The 24,614-nt window shown below is 38.6% G+C and overlaps 1 protein-coding gene across 2 annotated transcripts; it reads right to left on the bottom strand.

Annotated features, from left to right (window-relative positions):
- Positions 1 to 1,485: 1,485 nt before the first annotated feature.
- Positions 1,486 to 20,214, bottom strand: DGCR8 (DGCR8 microprocessor complex subunit). Of its 2 annotated transcripts, none has more exons than XM_021544502.4 (14): positions 20,100 to 20,214; positions 13,391 to 14,390; positions 12,820 to 12,982; positions 11,537 to 11,679; positions 10,557 to 10,839; positions 8,859 to 9,056; positions 8,393 to 8,494; positions 7,753 to 7,851; positions 7,281 to 7,363; positions 6,087 to 6,187; positions 5,585 to 5,691; positions 5,241 to 5,368; positions 4,810 to 4,923; positions 1,486 to 4,469 (listed from the first exon to the last, which is right to left on the bottom strand). In XM_021544502.4, exons 2-14 carry the CDS (start codon positions 14,111 to 14,113, stop codon positions 4,386 to 4,388), a joined length of 2,328 nt encoding a protein of 775 aa, XP_021400177.3. In that variant the 5' UTR covers positions 14,114 to 14,390; positions 20,100 to 20,214; the 3' UTR covers positions 1,486 to 4,385. The 2 variants fall into 2 exon arrangements, with proteins under 2 accessions (XP_021400177.3, XP_085449246.1); XM_085593120.1 differs by lacking the exon at positions 20,100 to 20,214 and adding an exon at positions 19,536 to 19,908.
- Positions 20,215 to 24,614: the final 4,400 nt, after the last annotated feature.

Genomic DNA, 24,614 nt, shown 5'->3' with positions numbered 1-24,614 from the left:
GTTGAAGTCAGTCTTACTTTCAGACTAATATAAATGACAAGACCATAAAGGCTGTAAGTTTCCTACACTACTCTGCTAAAGCTGAGGTGATTTTGCTCAAGCAGGTCCTCGCCACTGAAAACTGACAGCCAGAACTGAACTGCCCTGACACCAGCACCTTACCTGCAGCCAGAGGCTCAGCAGCTCCCAGTAATGCACTGATCCACACTACAGAACAGACAGCAGCACTCTTGGAAGGAGAGAACACATGAAATCTCAACTTCCTTCTAATATACATGTAATATGGCCTAACACCAACACAAAAGTTCTACTACAGCCCATGGCTGTGCTGATACCACACGTTTCCAGGGTTTGGTACCTGCACCAAACAGGTACCAAAACCAGAACGTTGAGTTGTAACATTTCCAGCCTTGCCACGGTTTGAATAAAAATACAAACCCCAATTCAAAAAAAGGTAACTTAATTTCATTCCAAGTGTTTAACTTCATAAACATTCAATTCCTCACCAAAAAAGTGATTAGGTATTTCTATTATCAATGAGGCTGCACTGATCTAATTTCTCTTTAAAAATACCTAGAGTACTTGAAGAACAGGAGTTCCTTTCTCTAGATATGCTTACACTATCATAATACTGACCACACTGGCACATTTTATAATATCAAACTTTATTGCTCGAAACTAATTGTCTGAAAAATACACATGTAGTACTCAAAGACCAAACACAGAGGATTACATGATTGTGCAGAAAAAAAGCAAGCAGAGGCTCAGTGAAAATGAGGCTTTATAGTTGTACCAATTTAGCACTGGCACCAAGCAACTGCACCCAACACAACTGAAAACAGCAACCATTGTTACCTGCTGGGGCAATAAGGATGAACTTTGTTTTGTTTTCCCATGTTCTCGGATACACATTGAAATACTGTCACCGATAATTTTATTTGGTTAATAACAGCATGGCTTCTTGCACTTCACACTTCTTCCCACAAAGTTAGGAGGCTATCACTTCCTGAATTTCACTCCAGAACCAAAGTACAGTTTCGTGAATTAATAAGATAATCATGATGCTTTTAAATACTTGGATGTTACAAATATTATTGGTATAAAGCCTAACAGCATCACAGGAGAATGGAAGTTTACATACAACAGTTAAGTTTACGCATAATTGTTTTTCCAAAGTTCTGAGTACCCAACTAATTCAGTTTTGTCTAATAAATATGTTTTAGAAAGCTGATGACTGGTGTTTCAGTAGGTAGCATCTGACTAGTCACCGGAAATCACAGTAAGTTTTCTGTCAGTACCATGAAGATTTGAATGCACATGAATTTAATCCTTAAAGTCAATATACCACACTTTTGTCGAGAAGCACATAATATGCAAAGCAAAATCTGTCTAATCCCCAAAGGATGGAACAGTTCTTAAAAATACACTCCATCCCTATAAAAATACCCATCTTCCCCTGGATATAGAAGGGATAAATAACAAGGATCAGTGACAAAAGCAGCAGTTTTATGCATTCATACAATCAGATCTAAACCTTTACAGCCGATTACCTAGAAAACACACAAGAGTTACAAGACAAGTTTAGGATACATCTTGAATCACACTGTAAGTGTTCATGCAGAAGCTGAAGTTAATGCAATGGTCTATCCTCTATCACAGCAGCTCGTGCTTATGTGCAAATGCAAGACTGTTACACTCCAAACAATAGTAAACATTAAAACACAAGAATACTTCACAATGACATAAACAGCAGTTACGTTGTTTGTTCCAGCAGTTATTGCGCTATTTTCTGGACATCTCTCCAGTTAAAGGCTGCAGCAAGGTCTAATACCATCTTTTGACATTTGTTTTTGTTTAGAATGCATAATATACTTTCTAGGCTTTGGTTCACAATGAAATCTCTGGGTGTTTCAATTAAGGGCAATGGTCACCTTGTGATTCTGATAGTGGCAGACTGAGGTAATACAGCAATCCTCTTAAAATTAATGAAAACAAATCGGTAAGTGAGGCATCTATGGATATTCTGCAGGTGACCTGCAAATGCATTGACATTCTGATTTCAGAAAAATAAAAAGATCTACAAGGGTGATTTGTCTTTTACAGTGGCATCCAAGTACAGATTTTTCTGCTGAAAACACAAGCTGAAATAAAACCTATCTAAGAGTAATACATTTAGGCATAGAAGATAAAAGCCCTATCTTTATGAAAACAGAAAAGTCCCAATAAAAACAATGAAAAGAGACAAACAGCAATCACTGCTTGTCACTACTGCACCAATATTATATACCCTTCAAAACATGGAGATTTATTAAAGCTATACAAAAAAAAAAAAAGCAGAGGCAGTGTTTTTTTGTGTTTTTCTTTTTTTTTTTTAGACAGGCCACTTCTTTAAATAATAGTTTATATATTGTCTTCCAACTACCCGTATCCTGTTGTAACAGGATTACAACTCATGGAACTAAAAAACTAAATATAATAGTAAAAAATGGGTGGATTCATATTTGCAGAGACCTCCAAGCACATCATTTAAACAGAGAAACAGGTAAGACTCTATGACTCTTCCTGTTTACCATTATATGCAATACATTAGAGAATATTAGTTTGAAATATAAATTAAAATCCACATATTTCCAAAGTAACGTGTGATGTGTGATGTTAAAAGGAGGCCTTACAATACTGATGCCAACATTTTTAAAATCCAGTAGGCACTAAATTCAATATACTGCAGCACTCTCTAAGTAACATGATAAATTAAAAAACAAAACCACACCAAAATCAGATTAAAAACAAAACAAAAAACCCTCAAGCCCCCAGATCAATGTCAATGTAAGTACCAGGAGCTGCAGCAGGTACAGAGAACTGACCTTTCATTCCAAACAGGAGCAGGAGTGTAAAAGTGGAGCAGTGCAGCTCCTGGATAAATCACTGCAGCCCTGCCACCAGCTTGGCTTTTGCTCTCTTCTTTAAGACCAAACCAAAAACTGGTTGCAAGAGAAGAGTTCCTGCAGTCACCCAGTGAACCCCGTGTGAAATCCACAAAGCAGTGCTTTCACACAGCTACACTATTTCTTTTGTGCTTGGCTTAGTAAAGCCTCAGATGACACAGTGAGTACTGCCTGTTTGCCAGGATTGTATTTTAGCTTAGTTGCATATTTGTGATTTTCTTATTTATGAGTATAACTGGTTATGGTCTCATTCTACTTATTATTCTAGGCCATATTCCAAGTCTACATTCTAATTTTCATTGCAGAAGTTACACACTTCCTTTCAAAACTAAAAATGTAATTAAAAAAAGTAAAAACAAACTTCTTAAAAATCTAAATTGCTGCAGTCAGACTTAAGAGTTATGTTTGATTTTTTTCCTAAAGTCTTTGCTTTTATGGTGCAAATTAATTAAGACTTAACTGATCAAGTCAGATGCAATCTGACACCAAACAAATGAGAAATTGTTTTATTGCTGGGAAAAGGGAGTGGAAAGTCATTGGCAAAGTATTTTCAGACTATCAACCATCATCAGCTGCATTTTGGCTCCAAGCTTTGAAAGTAGCCTTTCAAATTACAGTTTTTATTTTAATCATGTAAGTGGGGCCATATTTTCCCTGTTCAACTGATCTGTAAACTAACACAGGCTCTTTTCATTTAAAATAAACCCCAATAATTTTGAATCTCCAACCTTTTAACACTACCAGGTATTCTTGTTCTTTTCAAGTAATAACAAAATCTGCATCCTCTTAATCTCAAATAACTAGGCCTGGCAGGAGACATGGAACAAGACAAAAAGAAACAGCGTTACTGGCCTAATCCTATGGCATTAGGAACATTGCTCATCATTTTCCTGTATTTGTCACCAAAGTGTCTTATCAGTGCATATTATTATGTGCTGAAATGCAACAAAACTTTTCACAAAAATAGTTTTAGGCATGTTCATACAAGAAGATGTACATATACTTACTTCTGTTATATATACATATATATGAATGTGTATATATATAATATCAGCTTCAACCTGTACACAGATATTCTGAATTTCATACTTAAAATACATCCATTTCAATCAACATGGATGGCTTTCCAGGAGAAAGTGCTTGATTGGTTTTATCCTGTGTGAACATGCCTGTCCTCTGTGCATTTGCCCCAGTAGAGATCTTTATGATCAATTCTTTAAACATACATATCTCAGAGGTATTAAACGAGGAAAAAAAAACAAAGAAAAAGAAACTAGGAAAAAGTAATATTGCCCTGATGATGCAAAACGAACAATGCATAACTGAAGCAGCTTGGATTTTAAAAGTTATCTTGCATTCTGCAGCAAACAATTTTTGAATAGTTGTTGAAGATCTAGTTCCTCCATTTGTGTTATTGCTCCCCACTTGCACATTTTCTCATTAAACATCAACAGTACAGAGAGGTTCACTACCAGGTTGAGCTGATTCCACTATTGTCATCTTGGGTTTCTTTCTGGTTTCCTCCTAAAAAATACAAAACAGTCCCCACCACACAGTCATGAAGAGAACAGAATCATAAACCAGTTACAATTCTGAACCATTTTAGCCAAACTCCTGTCAATTTTTGCAAGAGGCTAACTCGGGCTAACGTTAAAAATAAATGTATAGAAGTAGGTACAATCAAGTTATGAACCAGTTTAAAAGACAGTATGGCAATCTCTCTGGAAGTAGATCCCCAATCAAATTTTAAAGAGCTCTCTTTACTTAAAATACTGTGTAAAGTAAGCCAAAAAGCCCTAATCACTGGTACACGTGACCCCATGACATTCATGCAGTTTGTAAATACATGAGAATATATACTCACTCTTTCCTGTGCCAGTTTTTTCATTTCTTCCTGTAACTTGTTCAGGATGTGCAGATTTGGCTTGTTCTTTTTGGCATACTGCTGAAGTTCTATCACACTTCTATCAGAGGTTTCCTATTCAATAGAATCATGAGCAATAACTGATCAACTTTTTATGAAAAAACATTAATGTACATGGAGCAAAGTTCAGTTTGTTGTATTTCTGTAGTTTAGTCTGTAATTAGTTTAGCTCCTTAAGTAGGAACATCTACTTCTATGAGTTAGTTAAACAGGACTTTTAATTTTGACATGGAAATTGTAGTATTAAACAATTATTACTGTCAATGAAATCCAAGCACCTTAAAGTTTTGTTGTAACAAAAACTTTAAGGAAAATCCAGAAGCAAAACTCCAGTTACAGAGTAGGTTATACTCTAACAAAAGCCTGCTCACCTGTTTAACCAGCTTGCTATTCTCTCTGCCATACATTCGCAAGAGAGAGCCCCAGTTTTTCACATGTGGATGCAGTAGCTGAAGGATTTTCTGAGAAGCCAATTGCTTCCCTACTCTTTTATTTTTGCCTGTAAAAATAACCATGGCAGTGTGTAAATACCAGCACATTATGTGGTGATAACCACAAATATTCCCTTGAGTTAGACAAAACTGAGATACCAGAGAAGAGCATGACAAGCACACAACAGGCTTGGTGGCTAAACAAGCACCCTCAGAATGGACAGCAAAAGAGACAGGAAGAGAGGAAGAACAGATTCACACATCACACCAATTATTGTACTTACACCAGCCTCGCACTGTGTGCTTGCCACAAGTCATGACATATTCACTCTTCTGATTTTTCCCAGGAATCACTTCAAACTTTATGGATGTATCACCCATTCCGTGGTTTCTTAAGCACAAACACAATAAAGATCACATACTAAGTAAAACTACAACCAAGTGAAGTGGCTACAGTTACCATCTTGGACAATCACTGCAATGAAATTAGATTAATTAACAGGGTTTTTTTATCAGTAACTTGAGTTAAATGAAAAAGCAACCCTGTACGAGAGGAAACCAAATACATTTGTCCAACAACTACATCCTGATCTCCAAAGAGGCATAAACCAGCAAATGTGAATTAAAGAGGAGTTTGAGTTAACCAGGTCAGCCTCACCAGATGTCTCACAGGCCAGGGAGCTCAGCAGCTCAGGCAGAGTCACTGACAAACAGCAGCAACAAGCCAAGAGCCAGTCCTGAGCCAGCACCTCACTCCACACACGGGGCCCCATGCTGCAGCCTTACCTTTTAAGGCACTCATGGAGAATCTGATATGGAGACAGGAGTCCAGCTTTACTGGTGAGTTCATATACCCGTGAGTCCTCAATACTGATATGGTTAAAATACTGCAAAGGAATTGAAAAGGGTTATTGTGCTTTGTGCACGTAAAACTCTAATAGTGTCCTGAACCTTGATTTCTCCTTTGCTACATTAAACCAATTCTGTTGCTCTGTGCTTAGTACTTTAAAAAGTGTTTTTAAATCCATAATAGCTAAAAGCAGTATCATTAAAACTGTCACACCTAATCAAACATTTGCAGACAAAAATTTTAACTCAAATCTTACATTATTCAATGTGTACATAAAAATGACAATCTCATGAATTCTTTATCGTAATTTCTCCATCAGGACAAGGTTATTTTAGCAAATTATGAAACTATTTACCAAAATGTTGTGGTTTACTAAAAGAGAACATAACAGCTATTGGCACATTTGCTATTTTATTTTAAAAGAATGGAAAAAATTGTCTGCATTTCCTTAATGACCATTTCAGTAGTGCAAGGTATACAATACAGTTCTAAGTTAAAGCAAGGCTACAAACTACTCCTGTATCTTACTTCATTTTAGAAAACATTTCTTTCAGGCTGATCAATTAGTTTTCCTTTATTCCTTTACTGATGGTATCACTGATCAATGAGCTATTTAATTATCCTAGTACCTGAGCATATAGCACAACTGTCCTCTTAAAGAATTTCTTCCTTTGATGTTCTCAAATGTCACTGGCCCAACTATGGGATTTAACTTGTGGTAATAAAAACATCTCAGAAGCCTGAGCACTTTTACTTCTTACTTGGTATCCTGAGATGATCACACAAAACCAAACAGCACCTAGCTCTGAACATTTACTGTCATCAAACAGAGGATTCTGGAAGGCAGGGCAGTACAGGCAGTCTGCTGCCTTGGAACATCTCAGGAGTTCAGTAAGTGACCTGATGGTCAATAAAGAACCAGTTCTCTGCATGAGCAAATTTTCTGATCTATTAAAATAGAAAAACAAGTATTTTCTTTGCATTAAGTCTTGCTCTAAATGGAGGATTTTGCACTTCCATTTGACTGAGAAAACAACCTTAATAATTTTCAGTAACGTTTCTGATAATAAATGTGCAGTGTTTTAAAAACAAACTTAAATTATGCCAGCCAGGAAGCATGAGCTCAGTACCTCAAGTTCTTGACTGTCTTTGGGCTTCTCCTCGGAGGTCTGTTTAACAAAGTCAGGAATAAGGATTTCCAGTGTAGCTCGAGCTGCAGAAGTGATTAAACATCTTTATTAGGTTTATTTTAAACAAAAACATCTAATCTACAAATTGCCAGGCATTTTCTTCTGGTAAGACATTTACTCACACTTTTCAAAGGAAAAAAAGTTCTACTAGTTCAGCTTGAAAATTAAAGCCTGATAACTTATTAAAATAAGAAACTACTTTTTAAGTGCCTACAAGAGGAAAAATATCCTAGTCTCATTTTAGAGGTGACATAGAGCCTTTAAGACCAAAAATGAAAGAGTTATTATCACCCCCTAGTTCTTACAGCCAAACCCCTGTACTGAGTCACTATGGCCTTTGGAACCCCAGAATGGTACAAAAAGCAAACAGAAACAATTCAACAGTTGGTACTGAGAAATAAAAAAACATTACCAGCTTTATTCTTGGCAAGTTTTTTACTGCTGGCAGTTCCTGCCCCATAAGTTACTCCATCAATAATCACTGAGGCTCCAAAAGGTTCACTTGGGTTCTCTGGAAATGGAGGAGGAAAGTAAAGAAAGCTTTCTGGAACTCCTAATGTACACTAAATATCACCGCTATCAAGATTATTTTCTTCATTTTAGCTTCAAGAGGGATGAAAATTGTTTATTCTTAATGAAGACTGAAAAGTTGTTTAACTAACAGAGTTTTCTTACCACCATATACTTCACTCTTCCAAATAAAGAGCCTACAGATTTTAAGAGACCACTGGTAATCTGTGAGAACTCAAATACTAATTCCAAATTTTTTGCATCATGGTGTGAATACAAAAACTACACACTCTGATATAGAAATTTCAGTTGTATGATATACTGCATATACAGGAATAGCATAACTCTGAATAATTATAAAGTACACTAAAAAAAAAACTCCACAAACTAACAAGAAAAGCAAGAATTAATGGAATGTACATTAGATAACTTGGGGAAAAAAACCCCAACGTTAATCTGATTCCAGTTCTGCTTTTCATATATGCAACATCTTTGGTTAAGCATCAAGACCAGGATAGAGTTGTTTAAGGAAACAGACTTACCACATTCAAAGAAATTGTAAACAGGGCGAACCTTTAGGACTCGTTGCATATATTCATGCAAGATGCAAACTTCAGACTTCCCATTGGGATTAATGACAAACTCTGTAAAAAAGATAGGAGGAAGGGAAGAAGCTCATTAGTTCCAGTCTTTGAAAGATAATTTCTGTTACAAACAAATCAATATGAGCAACACTCGGCAGTAAAAGTGCTGAAGGTAGGCATTACTTACTAGGACTGTAACCTTAAATAAGCATTTTCTTTTTTTTAAAAAATTAGTCTTTTGAATAGGAAGTATATTTTGACAGCATTTTTCCTTTCCTATGTAATATACGATGGGTCAAAGAATATGAAATACCAGATCAGGAATTAAGTGGACTTATTACAGGATTTTTTTATTTTCAGTCAAGCTCAGAGCTGCAGTTGGTCTTCAACACAGCCTGTCTGATCTCCAGCTAGACCAGCTCACCTTTCTTTATAGGTGCATCCTGCACAGACAGGGTGATGAGTTTCTGGTTGGCGGGCAGGATGGGCCGCTCGGACTCCGCCTGCTTCCGCTTCATCTCCCGATTGAACTGGCGGCGCTCGGCCCAGGTCCGGAACTTTTTTACCGTCACTTGTTCAAAGTCAAAGCGCTTTTCGAGATAGCGTCTGAAATCTTCCAGATCTGAGAAACACAACAGAGTTACTCTCTCTGCTTCACCACTGAAAAAGTATTAATTCTCTGTTTGTACTGTTTTAAACGTGCTGTAATTATTTTCTCAGACTACGAACAAAAGGTTAAGATGTTGTTTTGGATTAACAGAAATAACTTTAATCTAATTTACTATAATAGGAGAACTTAAATGCAAAATGTCTGTGCAAACCCAAAACCAAAAAAACACACCATTTTATTCTGCCACTTGATTATTTTACAAACCCCTAACCAGCTTTAATACCCAACACAATTTACAATAAAACACTAGTAATTGTCCTGCTTCAACATCTAACCACCTTCCCTTTACCTGAAGCAAGGTACACAGTGAGTACAGTAGTTGTACTTTCAGCCTCAATTCCCTGAAGCCAAACCAACTGTTGCTGCCTATTATGCAGAGTACCATGAAAAACTGTACAGTGATGTTCCATGAACTCCAGGGGTATCTGCAGCCTCTGTGCAGAATTTAACACATTAAATTCACATACAGAGTACTAAAAGATTGCCCACTTTCAGTACATCTCCTTTATAGATAGTCTGAAAGTATAATCAGCAAGAATAAAGAGTAGCATCCATAGATGTAAACAAACAAAAGTAAGCTCCTGGTATTGTTTCCTTCCACAAGGAATTCCAAATGCAAATCATGCTGGTACTCGATCACTCAGTATCTTTTTCAATAATACACAACAGATCCTACTTAAAGGGAGGCAAGTGAACTTCATGTAGAAAAGTAAGTGCTTACTGGCTTGAATTTTGCATCTAAATATTGATGATTTGGGGGCTTTTTTTATATCTTTTGGCATGGTTTTTGGACTGAACATGACACATAATGACAAGGACAAGTTTTATGTCTGAGCACTACAAAGGCAAATGGCAGCCCATAAGCTATACCAATACTCTGAGCAGCAGAAATTTTACATGGATGGAATTCTCAGGTATGTATGATGAGGTAAGTAACACATGAGCTGCATCTTCAGCTTCCTCTCCATTGGGTGGTGATTTTGGCATGGTGCCTTAAGACAACTTTTTGTGTAGAGGCTATCAGATTTGCATAAATAAAATAATGAAGTATCACACCCCTCTGTATGAGTGCAATTATATTTGCATGACTTAGTCTACCAGACTTGTGCAAATACAGAAATATCGTTTAACTACATCATATATCTTAAGAGATCATCCTGAAAACAGATACAATTCAAACAATTCAGAGCGCATAGAAAATCCTACTTGAGGAAGTCGCATGAATACATCTGATAACAGCAAATGAACACACTGACATAACAGATTCTTATATTGAGTTAAAGTCTACAGGATTGAACTACCAAATGTTCACTTTTTTTGTGTAAAACCTTTCCATGTGCATTCTCAGGGTTTCAGGGAAGATTGTAATTCAGTAGCCAAGTCTGGAATAAAATTTCCCAAATGCCATCACCCCAACTCAAGTTAAGAAAAGACTCTACTTCCCATACATACCTACAGATTCATCTTTACATACTTCAACTTTGGCCTTAACTTGTCCCAAAGCTCCTTGTGCTGCATCTCCCCCAGAAGGGTCTTTGTCATCTAAAGGCCCAGAATCAGCAGCAGTGGAATCTGGTTCTTCTGTCTGGCAGTCCAGTTCTGAGGATTTATCTAGGTGCTTTACAGGTGATACTTCCCCATTTGGGGTTATGTCATTGTTTTGTTCCCTTTCCTCATTTTCCTTCATTTTTTTGTAATGAAAGCAGGGAATGCTACTAAGGGGAGGATCATGTTTCTGCAAATACAAATAATACAAAAGGTTTCAGTATCTCAAGGTCATCAAAGGCAAAACTCAAACCCAAAAGATGCAAGCAACATGGAAGCTATTTGTATTCAGTATAGGCTCAAGCTCCTCTTAGGTCACGAAAGTCATTCTGTTCAAGAGCTGAGCAGGGTCACTCCCGAGGGACCTTCACTGTGACTGTGTGACACTGACACAATCCTGCTGGTTTAGCTCCAGACTACAAACTGTTCAGCTACATGCAAATACTTCCATAAAATCCACTGAACTTTCCTGAGGCATAAGCCCATTGCATTAAATCCAATTTCTGCAGATTCCTTGGGTGCAAGAATGTCATATCCTTACTTCTGCACTTCTGTGGACCATAAGCCACAGCTCAGACTAATTTATAGCTACAAATAAATGATCCCTAGATATATGTCATGGTGCAATAAATCCCCAGTTTTGCAGCCATACTAGAAAAGTGTAGGCACCAAACAGGATCCCATTCACTTTAACTGTCCAAAAAGAAAAAAAAAAGCACCTAAGAAAAAATATATCAGATTTTCAGACACAAAATACTTTATTTTTCAAGGATGTAAATTCAAGCACTGGAAACAAGCCTGTCAAAGCAGAAAAACATTCAACTGCTTTGAGGAACATATTTAAATCTTTAATCTTAGTTAAGTATTTAAAAATTGACAGCTCTCACCCTTATGCTTCCTGTTCCCAAAAAATAAGGTCTAGACCAGGTAACAACTCTAGATTCTCTGTGCAGATATACAGGAATGCCTGAATTATGGAATGTCATGATCCATCCATCTGGCAAAGGTTCTGTAGGAGGGCGGCCACGACCTTTAAAGCAAATAATGGCTTTAAACTTGGATAGACTGCTTAGAAGAATAGAAAAAAACCCCAGGTTTTTATTTATTGCTTTTTCTGTCCCAAAGAATAAAATGTCACTGAAACAAGATTACCAATGTTTTGTAGAGAGATATTGTTTTAATAACAAGTTATATGCCTCTAACCCAGACTAAATCCTGCAAAATTACAGATTCCATGACAGTCTCAAGTAAAGGCAATAGCAGCAATTATTTTTATACAGACTGATTTGTTTGTTTCATCACTGAAGTCTCTTTTTTTCAGTCCTTCTATACATACCACAAGCACCAATTGAAAGTATTTACTGGAAAAGTCACAGTTGCTTTAGAAGCAACTTCATTTTCCATTAAAATATTTTCACTTGACACTCGGGAATAAATTTGCATCAAAATACCACCAGATTCACAGAACCAAACAGGCAGCAAAGAGCTCATCTCTAAACCAAGGTCTCATCTCTCTCTAAATCACAAATTAGAGACTATTCATCTGCTGGAAGTTTCCCGGCAATCCTCTGTCACTATACTTTTGAAGAAAAAGTTATTTGGTTTTTTTTATCAGAATACAGTGAAGCTGTTAAATACTCCTCTAGTACATGCTTACATTTTAATTCTAATTCAGAACATTTTCCATTACATTCTTCTGGATGGATTTGTGTTCTCAGCTCTTCTTTATTAGTAGTTTCTAACACAATGAAATTGGATAAATGTAAGCCACTGACTTTTTTAGTTATTAAACTTGACCTAGACTGCATTCATAGAGACCTCACATGGGGCAATTTCAACAGCAGAAGTTATGTAACTGAAGCAGGAAAAAGGCCAGAATTTCCAGAGACAAAAGCCCCAGATCACCCTTGTTCACCTCATTATTTTACACAAATCCACACATTAAAATATATTCTTATTACATACATACAATAGATCAAAAGCAAAAATCAACTGTTTTAAGAATATGAAAAATCATATTTCACAGTAAGAAGTCTTCCAACAATAAAATTCTCAAACATAAACGATTTAACACAAACCGCTGTCCCACACTTTGCTTCTTGATATTCTTTTGTTCTACAGACATGAGCCATAGACAGGACCTACAGTTATTAAATGCACATTAACTTACTCTTCAGTACAGTTTTAATTTTGGTCATCATTGGCTGCACGCTTGTCTCTCCATCAGACTGGTGATCACTTTCACCACCATATTTCTCATTATCTAGTCTCCTTGTCTTGGGTGCTCGAAGGCCCTCCTCCAGCAGAGCATCCACATCATTATCAAAGTCATCCTGAAAGAGACTTTATCAGACACTACCCTCCTGGGCCTACCAGCCTCCCTTTTCCCTTGCAAAGAGAAAGCAAACATTTTTTATATGCACTTCCATGCAGACAAACTAGAAATTTCCAATGATTCCAGTAATAAGACTGAAACATAAGAAAATAAGTTTGTGATAAAATGAACTGCAATTGTGTGAGAAGACTTCTAAAGGCTATTTTTACAGAAAATTATAGAACTGCAACACAACTCAGAAGTTTGACTAAAATAGTTTACAGTTTCTCATCCAAAGATCTGTCTCTAAAAATTCTGTGGCTTTGACTCATGAACTGCACACTTCTAGAAGGGATTATTTCTTTGCATATTTTTTTCTAGCCACTTGGAAACATCTTACCCAGCAAAGACCTGTGGATTTACTTACCTCATAGGAGAAATTCAAGGTTTCTTCATCCACTTTATCTCTTTGAACGATTGCTTTAGATGTGAACCCTCCTCCTTCTTCATCTATTTCCATCAAATTATCGGTAAAGTCTTCTAGCTCATCCAGAACTGCAAATTCCACTCTCTTTTCCTGATCAATATCATTTTCATCATCCTTCTTGTCATCACTTTCACCCCCTATCCCTGCAGCTTTACCATTACTACCACCAAAAGGACAAACATGCAAATCCCCATTGACATTATTAACACCAAACTCTGTGTCTGACTTATAATCCTGCTCAACTCCAGTGTACAGAACTTTCCTGTCTTTACTTTTGCAGCTTTCTGTAAAGCTAACACTAATCTTCACATCCTTCAGTAACTTAAGATCTGGGGTGAACTTTCGAACTGATGGTGCGTGACGAGCAGTTCTCGGGCTTTGGTCGCTACTGTTGGGGTCTATGATAAGACGACTTTTGTAGCAGGCAGATCCCTTTGTGAGCAGCTGTGTTCTGCAGAGACTGTGCGTGTCCCCAGCAGGGGTATCTGACTGTCCATCACCACCAGAGCCAACGTCCATTACCTCTGCGTCACTGGACGTTTGCAGGGGAGGTGGTGGAGGCTGTTCGTTGGGCGGCAGAGGTGGGCGACAAGTGTGATTCTCCACATTCAATTCTCTTGCAGGTTCTTTAGGGAGGGGTGGTACATTTTCATAGTTCTCCATTTTTAAAACTACTGTTTTAAAAAAAACAATGCTTTAATAAATGTTTATCCCTATATTCCTAACATGCATAAGTCCATCAGGATTGTTTTATCATGTCCTATTCAATATGCAACACTGATGATTCAGTTAAGCTGACTACATTGTTCTTTTCATTAATGTAGACAGCTTTCAGAATCACTGTCTCAATTATTGGAAATCACAATGCATTCAGCTTAAATAGCTGAAGACTAAGAGTGCATCTTCACTGGACAAGCTGGTTTCCTTTTCTTCTTTCAACCTACAAGAGGAAACAAAAAAAAAAAAAATCTTGTCACAGGAATAAAATAGAAATAGTATCCCAGGCAGAAAGAAAACATGTCACTCCTTCTAGCATAATTTCAAGTACAAGAGTGACACCTTTACAGTGAGAAAAGCAGGGTACCCAGATACCATCTTGAATGAGGCCAAAACTAGAGTGGTTTTATTGCTTGAGCTGTACACCAGCACAAGAATTTACTAACACAGTTGCCTTTATGATCAGTTGATTATCTCTGCTTTGTTAGCAGGCAGGGCATTAAGCATGACACTAAATCTGTATTTTGAGGAAGTTCTCCCATAATTTGAAACAAGCTGGTATTCAAGCCATACTTACCCGCACAGCAGAAAGGATAATTAGCTTACAGTTTAAGACAATCTGCAAAACCAACAAGATTTTAAAGACTGTGGTAATGGCTTTTCGAAATTTAAGTTATCAGCTATTTCTGAAAGCTCACAATTTACTAAAGTATCACAGAAAATTACTCTCTAGATAACCAGATATTAGACACTTCATCTTGTTTTTTTGCACTATTATAGAACTATTTATTCATTATGGCCAAGGAATTCAGGTTCAGATACACAGCATTAAACTTTAAATTAATTTTGGAAGGTATTTAGAAGCCTATGTTTTAGGGAATTTAACCTGTAAAAAGTATTCAATTCCTCTAGGAAATTTTACAGGGCATGGGAAGTGTTTAAGGCTTATTTTTCACATTAGGTTGTTCTTTCTAGTATGTCAGTGATGGCTTCTTCAAGTATACTTTTATCATCTGTGCAGGACCATAAGCACCTGGGGAAAAGAAGGATCATTTCTTACCTGCTTATTTTGGTTTCTCCAAGTCCCTCCATGCCAGCCCAAACCAGGCTGCAATCTTCCTACAAGCTAGAAACGAAGCACTGTCACTCTGCCCCAGGAGCCAGCTGGCTGAATCTGCTCTGTTTAAAGTACTCCCAGCTAGCAGAGAAAGTCTTCCCAAGTATTTTGGAAAGACAAGCTCCAAGATCTCTCATGTTGTTGTGTAACACTGAAGGCAACAGGGCAGGAGGTCTGGGCTGCCATGAGAGACTTAGGGAAACCAAGGGTAATTCTCTCATGTATCTCTGTGTCAGCCCAGGCAGAACAAACCAATAGCAATATCCAAACACCAACTGGGGAAAGGCACAAGGCTGGGAATCAGAAGCTGTAATGGGATCAATTAAAATTCAGCAAAATACAGCAGTTACCTACCTGGAAGCTGGAAGAAAGCATAATATAGAGCAAACTCTAGTATGGCAACAAAGCAAATTTTGCTGGGGCAGCAGAGGAACTCATATTTTGTGGTGTTTTTTTGAAGCGTGTAGCGTTTTTTAAACCTACTCAGAATTGTGACACATCCAACATGCCGAGTTTGACATGCATTATAAAATTACTAAGGAGAAAAACTGGTAAGAACTCTAAAATAATCCCATCTTCTCTGATACCAACACATTAATTCTCAGATTGAAAAATGGTTCATTCACCAGTAAGACAATCAATTCTATATATCTAATTCCATTCCATCCTACAAGATGACCTAAATACAATGACCTCAGCAATGAACAATTCCTTCATCTTTCAACAGGTTCTGGAATGTATAATGTAGAGAACACCCCTAGAGAGAAATTTGTCTATAAATTTCCTCATCTTCAGATTAAAAAAGTAAAAAAGAATGACAAATTTTTACATTCTTCACAGTAAATCCTAAGTGTCTTAATTCTGAACAAAAGAATCAAAAGTCACAGCATGTGTTCAGTAACTCCTGGAAACTAAATGCCTAAGTCATCTAATTTTTCCATCTTAAAGAGTCATCTAAAGCCTCTTGAAAAGAGCAAGCAGAATTCACACAGAAATGGAATACTGAAGTCAGCATTCTAGAATTTGAAAGAGCAAACCCTTCCCTTGTGTTCAAGGAGCTTCCTCATCCTGACAAAGACTTAGTTTTGACAAGGCTACGACATGATCCTCAATGCCACTTCCAGACCCCCGATACATGTCCTGCTCCTATGCTGAAGGGTTTTACCACCACCAATGTCAAAATAATACTTAACCTTTACCTGCCCAGCTCAGGCAGTTCACTGATACAACATCTCTGCTCTTTGCAGGAAAGATGTCTTGTTATTCTATTCAAGCACTGGTAACAATTATATTCTTGTTGTCTTCCCTTTCTTGCTGGCTGTGAAACCATGAATAGCTGAACGATGAGCAGCAAATGACAGCCAGGGATTTTCTGCTCCTCAGCACACACTGGCTCAGGAAAAGTACTAGACCAAAATGGGTTCAAATGAGCTTTTTCCATTTCTAGCCATGAACCTGCCACATCTCTAGGGTAAAATAACAGGCTGGTAGTAATGCAAAAAAGATTTTTGCTTTTTATATGTTTTTCATATATTTGCAGCTCTGTAGACTACTACTATAGAGTTATATAGCTCCTTAATTAACTCTGGTACTTTTCCTACTTAGAATTTAGAGCAATAAGACCTTCTAAACACATTCCTGGTATATTGTTTAGTCTTATTCTAAGCAGGGGACCTACAATAAGACATAATAAGAAGTGGGCAGAGACCCCTTGGACCCAGGGATGGGTTACAAGGGCAACTGAATCTCCTGGGTGTACCTGTTAGATACCCTAATTAATTAACCTTATAATAGCAGAAATCTGGTGCCAGGTGTGCCATCATGACCAGACACCTGGAGGCTTCCAAAGAAAGGTCTGTTGTTACTATTCTAACACTGTTGCAAGGGTTTTTTTTCTCTCTTTTGAGTATAGGTAACAGTAGCTCTACAGTTACAGTGGGTTACAATACCTGCCTAAAAGCCACAAAAAGCAAGGCAGAACAAGTGGAACACAAGTCCAATTCCCATCTACTTCCCTGCCAGCTGACATTACAATATGCCCTTTATATCAGGGGCTGGGAAAGAAAAAAACAAAAAAAAAAAAAAAAACAAACAAAAAAAAAAAAACAACAAACAAAAAACAAAAACAAAGCAACAAAACCACTGAGCTATCAGGTATTTGAAGAGACAGAAGGGAGAAAAGGCAAAAGGATGAGTTAGATGAGCTTGTAGGTAACAAACAGCCAAATGTGCCTTAGAAAAGGGAATATAACAGCCACACACAAAAAGGCTCAGCACACCAAGTTACATCATAACATAAGTCAGTTTCCTTTTGTGATTCTTCACGGAATTGTCCTGAAATAACATTTTATTCTCCAAGGCTCCACGAAGTTCCATTAACTATTTCCATAAGGATTCATTCCTTCCGAAGAGACAAACACCACTGGCAGCTGCAGCAGGCAGTACAAACACTGAAAATGTGAGTGCACAGCTCATGTTCTGCAGATTACGAGCACATGGAATTTCCACAATTTTAACTCCTTACTCTTACTTTAGCTAATCATTTAAAAAAGTTTCATGCCACAAAGTAAACTAAACAATGCAGATACTGGGGAGCATATAAATGTAATATAGCAAACTGCACAGGTCCCAAAGAAAGCAGAGTAATCTTAGCCTTGTTGTCTTACAGATGTCCTTTAAATGCCAAAAGGAAAAAACCAAATCTACTTTGCTTAGTAAGTACCACTGCCCAGTCCCACAATCAGACAAAAAAGGAAAGGGAGAAAAAACACAAAGAAAAAAGGGTATCCTTTTTCAAGACAGAAAAGAACCCCAGAATCTTAAAATTTGGAAATTTTAGCATCACCCAAACTCAAAGAAAAATTCCTTTCTGTAACAGCAGATCAGCAGTCTAGAAAAGAATTTAATAAAGAACATATTTTCTTTACTAATACATGTAGCTGCAGCAAGGAACAGCATACCACGAATTCTCTCTTCAAAAAGTCACTTTTGAAAAGAAACTGTGTCAGAGACTGCTCACTTCACATTCAGTGAACCCCAAAATGAAGAGTGGCTCAAAGGAAACTCTCCTTATTTGCTAACCAAATACAAATCCTCCGCCTCATCCTCCAGCCCCAAATGGCAACTCAGGTGCTGATCCATTAACCTATATCAAATTAATTCCCCACTCTCAGTCATCTACCTTCTTTTTATGAATACCTACTGTGTCTTTTCAACACATACAACTCTAGAAATAAGTTCATCCTATTTATTACCACTGCTAAAAAGAAAACCCACAAATCCAAAACAAAACCTGAAGAGACAGAATTTATTTTCTTTAAACCAGAACAGAAAATACCAAAAGAAAATGTGCTTTAAGATAATACTACATGTAAGAATTCAGTTCTCCTCATTATGAGCTGTAGTGTAGAAAGATTCTGAAAGAAACAAGCACTTTGTGCAAGTCAGTTAACCAAGGATGGTTAAGAAAATGGAGCCAGAACCCAACAATCATATTATCAGTGCAAATACAGACAAGGCTCAGTAACTTCTCTAGTTCCTAACACTTCATTCCATTTCAGAACAAACAGAGAACATAATTTTGGAAAGCTATCCTCAGAAACGGCAAAACAACAGTTGCTTTTAGAGCTTGAGCAGTGTTCTGGCATGATTTAGATGGCTTGATTAATTATGTAAGACAAGAAATTGATTTACAAAAGACAAAAATCAGAGCCTAGAAAACAGAAAATATAGTCTTCCTTTCCCATTATATGTAAGCTTCTTACTTGAAAAGAAAAACAACAGACATAAGGAACCAAAACCCCTTCTCTTTCTCTAAAGAAGCAAAACAACCTTGATAATCAGAAGGCGGTGCCTAGCGACCCAACTCCTCATCCAGAATTAAAAATAGGAGCCCCCAAGTTTAATTACCCAAACAGAACAATCTCTCAAATCACAAAACAAAAAAGATCTAGTTCCAAGACCTCTAACGGAATAAAGAAAACTGAATGTGTTCACCCAATTCCAGTTTATGGAACGCAACGCCTGGGTATTCAGGTCTCAGCAGGCAAACAAACTTTGCAGACAAACCCAAAGCTTAAGGAAAGGAGGTACAAAAGAACGAACTGTTTCCAACCAAAAAAAGATTTAAAAAATTTAAAAAAATGAAGAAAGTTGGGAGCATTAACCTTACAGAGATTGAAGGAGATAATTTACTATTAATAAAAAGAACACATTAGGAAGAATGCTGAGAATTACCAGACATCACGCTACCTTCAGTGCACCAGAACTAAAGGAGTGCCCGTTTGCCCGCACACACGTCGTGCCTTTTCTTCCCAACTCCGCTGCGGGGCCGAGCCGCGCTCCCGGCCCCGTACAAAGGGCTGCGGGCGGCGGAACCCCCGAGGCACGGCCCCGCATCAGCCCGGCCAGGCGGGGCCGCGGGCACAGGCACGGCCTTGCCTTCCCTTCACAACCCCCAACGCAATCCCACGGCGAGGCGAGCAGGGTAGGCGGGGAACGACAAAAAAGTCCCCCAAAACACAAAACCACCCAAGAAAAATCCCCAACAAAACCAAACACCAGCTCTGAGCAGAGGCCGCTCAGGCCGGGCGCAGGGGACGCGCCGCACGGCAATGCCCGGCGGGCAGGGCGGCGCCTTCCAGCGCTGGGGACGTCGGTGCTCGGGGAGCGGCTGCTCCGGGCTCCGCGCCCGGGGGCCGCTCCGGGCCGGCGGCGGGAGCGCGGCGGGCCCGCTGGCGCTGCGGCCTGTGGGGCGGAGGGGTTGGCGCCCGCGCGGGCCCGCCCCGCCCGTCACCCCGCGGGGCCCGCACCCACCTGGGCCATCCCCGGCGGCCCCGCCGCTCCTGTGCCGGGGCTGCGGGTGAGGGCGAGTCCGGCCGCCTCACGATCGCCGTCCCGCACTCCGCGCTGCCGCCATCTTTAAACGCCTGCGCTGGGCCCCTCCGCGGCCCGCGGGCGGGACCCCGCGCGCGCCGAGCCAATGGCGTCCGTAGCGAACGCGGTCACCGATTTGAAATCCCGGCTGCCATTGGCTCCTTCCCGTGCCTGTCACCGCGCTCCGCCAATAGGAACGCGAGAGACGCCCGCCCTCACAGGCCCGGGCCGCGGCGGGGCGGGCGGGTCCTTTGTGTGGCCCGGGCACCGCTGGGGCCTTTTCCCCCGTACAAAAAAAGCCACTTTTCCCTGCAAACGCTGTTTTGTATCTTTAAGGAACAAAACTACAATATCACTACAAGGCTGATCTACCTCAAAAGGATAAATCAAAGTAGAGCGTTTCTGCTGCTCTGTGTACCAAGCAGTTGACAGAACAAGTCCCAAATCTGACTGCAGTGTTTAGACAGTATTACTAAATAATTATTGAAAATACCTTACATAATTTATGTAAAATTACTTCGAAAGTGTTAACATTTGCTGTCCTGGTTTGCTCTATTATTTTATCATTTGCGAGCAATATAGAGCTTTTATTGATATACTTATTTATAGGGTTACTTCTTTTGTTGTTCATTAGTTGGAAATCAACATCAGACAAAATACTGTGATAATGCATCCTGATTTCATCACCAATAGTATGTTTGTGCTTGTTTCATGTGTGACTTCAGGATATGAAAGTCTTTTTCTAGTATTTGACTGATCTCATGTTTTTGAGGTCCCCAAATACTGCTATGAAAGATAACTAATGTTTTAATAAAACTTTAAAAACTTACTTGGAAGACTGCTGTTAGGTCTTTACATCTTTGTGTCCTGCTGCACCAACACTTCTAATGATAGGGTGATAATTTGGACATAACACCATGGTACCATGTCAACACAAAGATCAGGTTACCAAAACTGCTTTAAATCATTGCAAGCTGCCCTCAAAAACTGAACGCAGTTTCCACTAAAAGCAGTCTCTAATTTTTAATTCCTCCTAACAGGCTTATGCACTCAAACCATTATTTTAGTGATTTTTAAATTATGACTGCTTTTATTAATGCTAAAACAAAGCACTTCAGAATGTGCATTTCATAAACACCCACAATTTGCAAAACAGCCACTCACATCACACTTCAACTGTCAAAGCTGAGGAAAAAGATCTCACAATTAAGTAAAGAGCTTGAGTTAATGCTGGTATTTGCTGTGTCAGGTCACCTCAAATTGCTAACACTGGTACAGAAGACTGTCCCTCTCAAAGGACCTACCAAAATTCAAGTTTTGTGACTCATTGACACCCCATTTATGTGACGTATAAATGAACTACTGCAGTAAGATCCCATACTTCAGAAAAGAGGTTATATTTTTTATATGTATGTGAACAGCAGTGCTTCAGTTAGGATCAGATGTGGCACACAGAGATTTTTGCATGGAGTTGGAGAATCAAAATGCCTGCACTGTTTAAAAAATGAAAAAAACAGATTTAGTTTTTCCATTGTGCATCTGTTCTCGGAGAATTGTAATAGTATATCTTAAACTAATGGTGCAACAGCTGATTTTTTGAGACACAGACACTACAAGGAAATAGACTCCTAATTTTATAAACAAAAGGATAATAATCTATTAACAAAATAATGTTTTCATCCAAAAAATGCTCAAATCGTAGTTAAATTTTTAAACCCCTTCAAGAATTAAACTTCATCTGCTCTCATCTGCTCTAATAAGGTGCAAAATTCACCTGAAAATTTTCATCACCTGGACTTCTGATGGAAGACTTGTCAAACATGCACAAAAATCTTCAGCTTTTGAATTAGAAGTGTACAGGTCCACCTGCATGGTGCAATCAGGATTAACCATAATGCCATGAAGTGTTATCTACAAAAAACCAGTTCCTAATTACAAGGAGATTTTCATATACAAGATATTGAAGGCTGTACAGAAACTACTGCTGTTCACACAAAATACAGCCATCAGGCCTGTAAAGACAGAACTATGAGCTTCCCAATAAAGTTAACAGGCTGCATTCATTGGATCGAAAATTAGGTGGAGCCAGTGGCTTTTTCATATTCTTCCTGCAGCACATACTGTGCTGTTTCAACAGCAAAAGCTTCTGCACGACAAGTTTTGCTCAGCCTTCATTACTTTTATTTCAGTAAAATAAGTTGCACTGCAGCTTTTCACTTTTTTTTTTTGGGCATTGGTAAACTGGTATCTGCTTGCATTACATATCTTTGTCTTTTGCTTCTTGCTGCAATCTGCTGTCCTCAATCTAATCTGTCACACATCACAGCCATGGAGAGATGTCAAAAGGACCCAATGAGCAATCTCAGGTAAGTTCTTGAATGTCAAAAGAGGTGGTTGATTGCTAAAAGAACTAATAAAAGTAGACAGAGTCTTTGGCTCAAGGATACCACACAATTACTAATCTTGCTCTTGACATTGACAGATTCAACATAATCTAAATTGTGTTGTCTACACAATCATATATGACTTCTGATTTTCCTGTTGGAAATACTTCAGTCAAATGGTTCTCCCAAGATTCAGACTGCTGGCAGAATTTTCCCAATAATGCAGACATTTTTCTAAAGACAATATTGCTTAAAGTGTGATATGATGTCTAAGTGGTCAAATAAAAAGTAACAGCTTTGCATTGAAATCTGGAAGTTAAAACAAGAAAAAATAAGACCAAAACCAAGTGACTTCACATTACAAACTGGGCTGTACAAGCCATGCAGAAGGAACATTCTGTTCAATTGCCAGTTGCACCTGGGCTAGTGTTATCCTACAGTGACTGAGGTTTCCCTTAGTTATTCTTCATACATAGCACAAACCTATTCCTATGGCTGAAGATTCTGCATTCTTAAATACACTCAATTTATCTAGGGGGGATATTAGAGAAACAGAAATAATATCTATGTGGGACAGAATAGTAGTCTTCAAACTTTGATTTCTATAGGTCCTGTCATCCAAATAGTTCAGAACACTGTGCTGAAATAGGCAGTACTTATCTGTTCTTTACAACTTAAAATAAGAAACATCATCTGAGTCAGCCTCATGGCTGTATGCACATTGTGCATTCTGGCTACCCCAGCTGCTGTTGCATGGTAGTTTCTCTTGTGAGCCATCATACACCATGAAGTTTGTAACTCAAAGCTGTGGTAACAAAGCACACTTGGTTGTACATACTTTGTGTGAACTACAGCTAAGAAGCTGCTGCTGCAATCCCTCAGCCTGGACTCGTCTCTACATTGCTGGCAGCACACAGACATGAATCAGGAGCGTAATCTCTGGCTGTCAAAAATCCAGGTGTAGTTGCACTTATAGAAGTAAAACCATAAATGTCAGTACCTTTGTTTTCCCTGACAGAGGCCAAATAAATTACAGTTCTGAGAGCACAGTTGTGCTGCTAGGGTTGTTTTTAATGCAGCTGCCATCCTGGGATTGCTTTGCCAGTCTAAACTCATGCACATTACAAGAGAGAACTCAGACTTGACTGGCATAATATATTGATAAAGAAAACAGAAAATTTGCAACTGCTGTATTGCAAAGACACTGACACAACACATCTATATATGCTACATTCAGAAGTACAAGAGGCTAACATAAGAAGATTTATGCAGCAAAATAATTGGTGCAGAGAATTTAAATCTTCATGCAAGGTGCATTTCAGACAGTTTTGCTCAGGTTAAAATCATTACCTGTTGGAGAACACTTGGTCCATTCCTCAAGCACCTGTTCTGTTCCATCTGAAACCAGCCTAGACCCTGGCACCTGAGGCTGCCCTGAAATGTGAGCCAAGGCACAGTAAACAGGGACAATCAACAAGGAAAACTATGTAAAGGCACTAATCAAACCAGGGTGATAATGCAGACCCATCTGTAACTGAGAGGACAGTTAATTCTTCTCTAAATCCCAGCCATACCAGTGAGACAGAAGAAACAGGAGATGGATAATGCATCTGACTAAGATGTGGTTTTACATAGTTATTTTGAGTAGCTATTGACAGCAAATATAGCGTAGGGAAAGGAAAAAAAAAGCCTAGCTTTCTCATTCACCTTTTCCTTGCAAGAGTACATTCCTTTAACAGGGGCAAAAACCTCAAGCATTGAATACTAATTACAATGGCATACCACAAAAAGAGACACTACTGGCCCCACATATTTTCTAGTTTATCATTTAATGTATGTTAATTCACATCTGAAAAGTGATGTGGTTTTCTCCACTGAACAGAAGCAAGCAATGTGTTTACCCAGTCGGGCAAGTTACTGACCAGAGCTGGCTCTGTGTGTCAGGAGAGACACCGATGGAAAACACTCCAGCATCACCAGAGGGAAGCTGGAAAGCACCTGAGTGCCTTAGCAGGCACTGTCACTCAGAGGCCTCAAAGAGAACAGCAGCACAAACCAAGAGTATCATTCT

Source organism: Lonchura striata, chromosome 15, assembly GCF_050655825.1.
Source record: "Lonchura striata isolate lonStrDom1 chromosome 15, ASM5065582v1, whole genome shotgun sequence".
In the NCBI taxonomy this organism is placed as follows: Eukaryota; Metazoa; Chordata; class Aves; order Passeriformes; family Estrildidae; genus Lonchura; species Lonchura striata.
This window is presented reverse-complemented; position numbering and strand designations above follow the sequence as displayed.